Source organism: Camelina sativa, chromosome 13 (genome assembly GCF_000633955.1).
Source record: "Camelina sativa cultivar DH55 chromosome 13, Cs, whole genome shotgun sequence".
Lineage (NCBI taxonomy): Eukaryota > Viridiplantae > Streptophyta > Magnoliopsida > Brassicales > Brassicaceae > Camelina > Camelina sativa.
Window position 1 is genome coordinate 2,567,344 of NC_025697.1, and position 6,499 is coordinate 2,573,842.

Here is a 6,499-nt window from a genome sequence, read left to right on the forward strand (position 1 = left end):
GGTAGGAAAAGTCGTTTTCTTTAGAAAGTTCGTGTTTTTGTGTGTCGTAGAAATGTTTGAAATTTGAACTAATTGCGAATTCGATAATAAAATCAAAAACATGAAAAATCTCTTTTAGTTCAAGGAGACTGTTTTTTCATTCGACGTTTGGATTTTGGAGAAACTTATCTTCTATAAAAATTTGTGAAGTTTTGGAAAAAAGGACATGTAAATGCACATCTGTGTATTCATGAAGAGGCACTGTGACTCTTAGCTGTCTCTCTCATGCGACTCGGCGGGTAAATTCACTCCAACGTTTAAATTGGCATTACTCGCATAAAAAGATAAATATGAAAATTTAAAGTAACCGCAAACGACATCTATATAGACTTTATACATTTAATATGTTTTAAAATAGTTAATAGTTAGGTTATATAAACTATGGAGTCATGCATCACTCACTAGTACTGTAATATATTTAATGATTATGCAAAAATTAAAAATTATTCGGTAGTACGTCTAAAATAAAATTAAAATATTAGAAAGTGTTGTGTTAGCTTACTTGTCAAGCAAATCCAAATTGAGCAACGCTTCAGAAGGACCAGCCTCGGACTTAGTCCTCTCCTCCCCGCCAAAAAACGGCGCCAACAGAACGTAACCACGAACCCGAACCGGTGTCAACTCGATCAAACCGGATCCCAACCGGAAAGCGAGTTGATGAGCTATGTTCCCACCAGAGGAGTCACCCACAACAAAAACACGGTCGAAGTCAACGCCCGTTCCACCTTCAAACCAGTGGTCATCACCACCGGAAAGAGCCTGGTCCCGGAGCCACATGAGAGCCGCCTCGGCATCCTCAAAGGCAGCCGGGAGGCGGTGTTCAGGAGCTAACCTGTAGTCGGGTGCGACCACAAGGGCTTGAAGGGAAGATGCGAGGGTTAGACAGAAGTTGTGAAAGTGAGGCCAAGAACGTGAGCCGAAGCAGAAACCCCCACCGTGGAAGAAGACCACGACGGGGAGGGCAGCACGGTTGGCGGCGGAAACGGGTTTGTAGAGACGGAGGTGAAGATTGTTTGGTTTGTGATAGATGAAGTCTTTGAAGAGAACGGTTTGGTGACTTGTGACTGGGATTTGTTGGGACATAAGGTCAATGCTCTTGGATCTTAAAACGGTACCGTTGCTTAGGAGTTGAAGCAAACCGATGCAGTCTTCTACTACTTGTGGTTCTTCTCCTAGTGACCCCATTCTTCTACCCTTTTGGTTTTTGGATGTGTCTCTCCAGTGTCATCAGGTGATATATAGAGACGAGGGAAGTAAACAAAGGGTACTTTGGTCATACAAAAGTCTGGATATAGATGAATTATGTCAAAATCTTTGAAGGAGCCCACGTTTTTTTAATTGTTTTTGCGGCTGATTCGTCTCATCTGATCTGACTTGGTCATTCATTCCTATCGACCTGTTTGATGGGTTTGTCAACAATACTAAAAGATGCACTTAGATTATGAGTCAACAATACTAAAAGATGCACTTAGATTATGAGTCGGTGCTTGAAGATACATAACACGTCCCTCTCATCTTTCCTTAGATTTTTACCACTTGCAAACTAGTAAAACGGATATGATTTGCTTGCATCAGCTGTTTTGTACTTAAATGTAACTTTGGGTTTTTAACAAAACAAAAGAGAAACAGTATGAGACCAACAATACAACAGTGTTACACATACATGAAGAAACACAGAAGGCATTCTAGAAACATACATGGGGAGGAATTAACTTTCCCGGGTTCATGATATCGTTTGGGTCCAACGTTTTCTTGATTCTCTTCATCGTTTGTAGTGCTTCTATTCCCAGTTCCTTTTCCAGATACTTCCATGACATAACAAAAAAAAAAAAACAGTTCAAATCACAAATGTACATTCATATAATTGTAACACGAGACATGATATGAATAGAAGAAGCTATACCTTCATTTTCCCTGTTCCAACGCCGTGCTCTCCAGTACATGTTCCTGATTAAAAAGTTCAGAGCCAAGTGGCATCGTTAAAATCAGGAAACAAGCGTTTGACTCCTACCGATCTTCAATTTGCTTTTCGGTTTTGCTCAGAGAATATGTTAAAAAGCTTCACATCTATTTACAGTCTTGCACTTTTGCAAACACCAAAGAATGAAAAAAGCATTTACCATCCATGGACAATGCACTGTGAACCATAAAGTGATTCAGTCTTTCTGCTTCTTTTCGCTGCTCTTCATTGCTCGGATCAAACATAATACACGTGTGGAAGTTTCCATCTCCGGCATGAGCAATAACGGTACTGAAAGTAGAACAACAATAGTCAGCAAACACTTTTTAGGAAGTTAAGGCCTAGTATGTTGATGATGTTAAGCATAGGGAAATAGGATACCACAACAACGATGATGCATCAAGCTCTTTCTTGGATCTTGATATTAGTTCTGCAAGGTGAGACAAAGGGACACAGACATCCTGTAGAAGAAAGAGTTAGAGATGATTCCTTGTTCGACCTTGTAAATATAAATTAATTAACAAAAAAATTATGGCACAACATGATTTCGTGGTTCCTGATTGTAGCTGGGAAAGTTCATCTACAGCCAAAAGTGTATCAAAGAAAAACAACAAACCGTAATCATTGCTTCATGCCCTGGCGCCATTGCATAGCAAGCCCACAGCGCCTCCTTTCTTATCTGCATAAAAAAATAGGGTCAGAATAAGTAGATCCTTTGGTAACTCAATGTTATTAGAAGCAAAGGACAGTGTATAATAAGTGTAGAGTTTTATCTTGCCCATATCCTCATTCTCTACAATGAAAATCACTAGAAAATGGTTCTCAATTTATGCCCGAGAATTACCTTCCAGAGTTCTTTTTTTGCTTCAGGTTCTTCTGCAAACATAAAATCTGATCCATTGTGGTTCGAAGTAATCTGCTGAACAATTTCCGTCTGCTCACGTGTATATGCCTCTAAAGGAGAGAGAGAAAGAAAAAAAAGATGTATTAGAAGACAATTATTCTCTCTTTATGTGTCTACCGACAAGACTGAGCATTAGAATCCTGTGATCGGATAAAATAGAAGATACAGGGGAGTGAATATGATTTCTTTAATATCTACAGATATTGTTTACAAAGAGTACACTGCTATAACAGAACCTTAGATAGCTTGAAGATGCCAAAAAAAAAAAATTCTAAGATAGCTTAAAATACCACTTGGAAAGTACAAAATATGATAAATCATTACCTGTTCCTATAAATTCGAACATCAGAGTTGGAGCTTCATTCAAGTTTTTCCCGTTAGCCATATTAATAGCCCTGATTTGAACCTCGTCAAGGAGCTCCACTCTTGACACCTGATGGGAATAAAGGTACGGCTGAGAAGATTCTCATAAAAATTATAAATCATATAATTAAGAAGCAGAGGTCTAACCTGTATTCCAGACATCATAGTGGCAATGGCCACGTCTGCAGCATCCTTTACTGTTGGGAAATTGCACACTGCCACCTAAAATTATATCATAATATTAATAACCATTGCAAATGATGACAAAAAAATGTTCTATCAGACAACTCAGGATGATAAATTGAGATACTATTTTACACTCTTGAATGTTAAAATGATGTGCAATCCATACTAAAGCAGGAAGACTTTCAAAACAAAAGCAAAGGAAACAAGGGTCCACGAGGCACATAGCGTTTACGATTCCTTGAAATGATTCAGATCTTGTTTTGAGATTCATTTTACTCTGATTATTATGGTGGTTGTTAAAGAGCTGAGTTATAGAAAATACGCAAAGAGAAATATTAAGCCGAAATAGAAATATTTGGAACTCTTATCAGGCAAATATGATTTCGTTGAACTCAATTTTAATCTTCAAGGACGAAACTAAATCACAGCAAAGGAGCATAAATATATTTTTGGCAGAAACCTGAATTTAAAACTATAAATGAACGAAATCAACTATAAAGGAAGAAGTCAATATACCACTGAATGCTGTGGGATTTTCTGAAGCCGGAGAGTAACCTCAGTTATGACTCCCAAAGTCCCCTCACTCCCAATCATCAAGCGAGTCAAATCATATCTGAGAGACCAGGCCAACAAATCAAATGATACGTAATCAAACAACCGGAAGCATACACTTCAACTTTTACTTACATTTTATTATTTCTGAGAAAAAGAAATCTACAAAAAGAACCAAGAAAAAAATAGTTAAAGACTGAAGACAAACCCTGCAGCACTCTTTCTGGCACGTGAAGCTGTCATCACAACATCTCCATTAGGAAGAACCACCTGAGACGAGCAGAGTATAAATAAAATAGAATTGTACAATAGGGCATAAATCAGTGGAAGTATAAACAAACCTTAAGGCTTATAACATTGTCACGCATAGTTCCATACCTACAAGCTAGTAGCAGAATTATAATAGCCAACCGGATTAAAGCAACCCCACAATTATTAGAAAGATGGGCAAGCAAACAAATGAATAGCAAAGTTGCAGAAGAACTACCTTACAGCTAAAGAGCCAGAGCATCGCGTAGCACACATGCCTCCTATGGAGGCACCAGGTCCTGCATCAGATATTTTTTAATCAAATTGCTGAACGGAACCCAGAAACATGAAAATGAAGTTAAAGAGTCAATTGCACACAATGCTAAAGATGTTGAATAATGCAGCAACAGCACACAAAACCTCTCTTAAGGGTAATTGACGTTCACATAAAAATAAGATCAGTCAATCTAAAAGTATATTTCAAATATTAAAAGCATATATATGAAAGCTATGATCTGAGAGATAAGGTACAATCTCAATGTTGTCGAACCTGGATCAAGAGGAAAGAATAGACCGTATTCTTCCAAATATTCATTAAGCTCCAGCCAACCAATGCCGGGCTCAACAACAACGTCCATATCCTCCACATGTAATGCTTTCACCCTCTAAGGTTTGAAAGAAAAAAGCGTGAGAAGAAGTCGCTTAATTTCAATAACATTTGTATGTGGACTATAAGTGATGCACATTATTTCTATATCCTGACTAAGGAAACTATTTAGGATTTTCAATATCTTATTTTCCTTTCCACAGAGTGTTCTCATTTATCTTCTATTACATATAAGGATGAGGTCTCGTTAGTGAGACTCATCCAAGCTAGAGAGAGTGATTCATAGGTTGATCTGGTTAGGCTGAGGTTAGATATGCATTCCAAAGGAACGAGTTACATCATTGAAATCGTCTTTCTATACAAATATAGAGGGTTAATGGAATGATTTCTAGCATGACATCGAAAGGATAGAATGCAAATCAAGGACATTGATGCCGAACACAAAAGATTAGCACATACCTTCATTAGAGACATGTCAATGCATACACCTCCTTTTGGAGCCAGGGTATGACCCTCAATCGATGTCGCCCCACCATATGGTACAATAGGAACCTAATCAAATAGTAATTGTCGTCTGAATTAATGATATGTACCCCAAGCCACAAAAAGGATATAAATCAGGGTAATAAAAGTCCAAAATATCAAATCCACCAGGAAGCTATATATCCCAAGTAGTATAGCATATTGGCCTAGACTAGAAGTGAAAAGACTGAGCGCGCAGTGAATCTTCTACAGGTCAAAAACTTACAAACCTTATATTCATTGCAGGATTTAAGAATCTTGGAGACTTCTTCTTCGGACCTAAACAATATAGAAAAGAATGATGATCCATGCATTTGTTCTTAGCTACTGATATTGATATATACGGCAAAACGATTGCAGCAATGACTAGTCTCACGCTCACCTCGGGAAAACAACAACATCAGGAATGTTCAGTGCCTTGTGAAAACTGTTCTGAGGCTTCCCATGGAAGTACCTCTCGTCGTAGTCCGTTGTCAGGTTATCCTTAAATTGGCAACGAAGAAAAGTTAAGAACTTTCAAATACATCAGAACCAAGGAAGAGTAACAAAGAACAAATTTGGAGGCACCTACCTCGAGGATTGTTTTCAATTGAGTAATAAGCTCCTTAGGCACTTCCTTGTATTCCCCTTTAACTAAAGGTTCAGTGCTACCTTTCCCACCGATAGTTACATCTCTGCAGTGAATTGAAAACGAGCAACAACTCTCACGATTCTGTGAGTGAGTACTTGTTGTTGACTTCAAAAAGTATTAATTTTTAATAGAAAAAGAACAAACCTAGAATCCAAAGCTGATGATGATTCGCTGATAGAAGGAAGAGAATGATTCAGGTACACGTAAGAAGAGGCGGAAGCGGCTATTGCCAATGGAAGAAGAGAGCTCGACCACCAAGATGGGAGTCTCCGGCGTCCTTTCTCCGGAGAAATCACGGTTAATTTGGGCGTCGAAGAGTGGAGCTGACGAGATTTCCGGAGAAAAGAGAAGGCTGTTTTAGAGCGAGCTAACCTTGAAGAGAAAGCCATGGATTGTGGGATTCCACAGCCGGAAGAGAGAGATTAGGAATGAAGAAGACGAAGAAAAAAAAACAAATTTAAAAAAAAAAAAAAAAAAAAAAAAAAA

The 6,499-nt window shown here is 38.3% G+C and overlaps 2 protein-coding genes across 2 annotated transcripts in view; both read right to left on the reverse strand.

Moving 5' to 3' along the window:
- LOC104734670 (probable carboxylesterase 15) overlaps window positions 1–1,335 on the reverse strand; it is a 3,735-nt gene extending 2,400 nt beyond the window's left edge. Inside the window, exon 1 of the mRNA XM_010454294.2 lies at window positions 542–1,335. Within this exon, the coding sequence (XP_010452596.1) occupies window positions 542–1,224 (683 nt within the window). The 5' untranslated portion in view covers window positions 1,225–1,335. The remainder of the gene's footprint in view (window positions 1–541) is intronic.
- LOC104734671 (D-lactate dehydrogenase [cytochrome], mitochondrial) lies at window positions 1,584–6,449 on the reverse strand. Its single transcript, XM_010454295.2, has 18 exons — window positions 6,158–6,449; window positions 5,954–6,056; window positions 5,765–5,865; window positions 5,613–5,661; window positions 5,320–5,412; window positions 4,804–4,918; window positions 4,492–4,552; window positions 4,346–4,382; window positions 4,213–4,274; window positions 3,969–4,065; window positions 3,414–3,488; window positions 3,228–3,336; window positions 2,844–2,953; window positions 2,616–2,678; window positions 2,381–2,460; window positions 2,160–2,290; window positions 1,943–1,986; window positions 1,584–1,844 (listed from the first exon to the last, which is right to left on the reverse strand). Exons 1-18 carry the CDS (start codon window positions 6,400–6,402, stop codon window positions 1,725–1,727), a joined length of 1,695 nt encoding a protein of 564 aa, XP_010452597.1. The 5' UTR covers window positions 6,403–6,449; the 3' UTR covers window positions 1,584–1,724.

What these genes read in the sequence shown, in the direction of transcription:
- LOC104734671 (XM_010454295.2), bottom strand. Translation starts at nt 6,402, where the DNA reads ATGGCTTTCTCTTCAAGGTTAGCTCGCTCTAAAACAGCCTTCTCTTTT. An exon ending in AATTGAAAACAATCCTCGAG is followed by an intron (nt 5,866 to 5,953) that starts GTAGGTGCCTCC and finishes TGCCAATTTAAG; the next exon opens with GATAACCTGACAACGGACTA. An exon ending in ACAATGTTATAAGCCTTAAG is followed by an intron (nt 4,275 to 4,345) that starts GTTTGTTTATAC and finishes TGCTCGTCTCAG; the next exon opens with GTGGTTCTTCCTAATGGAGA.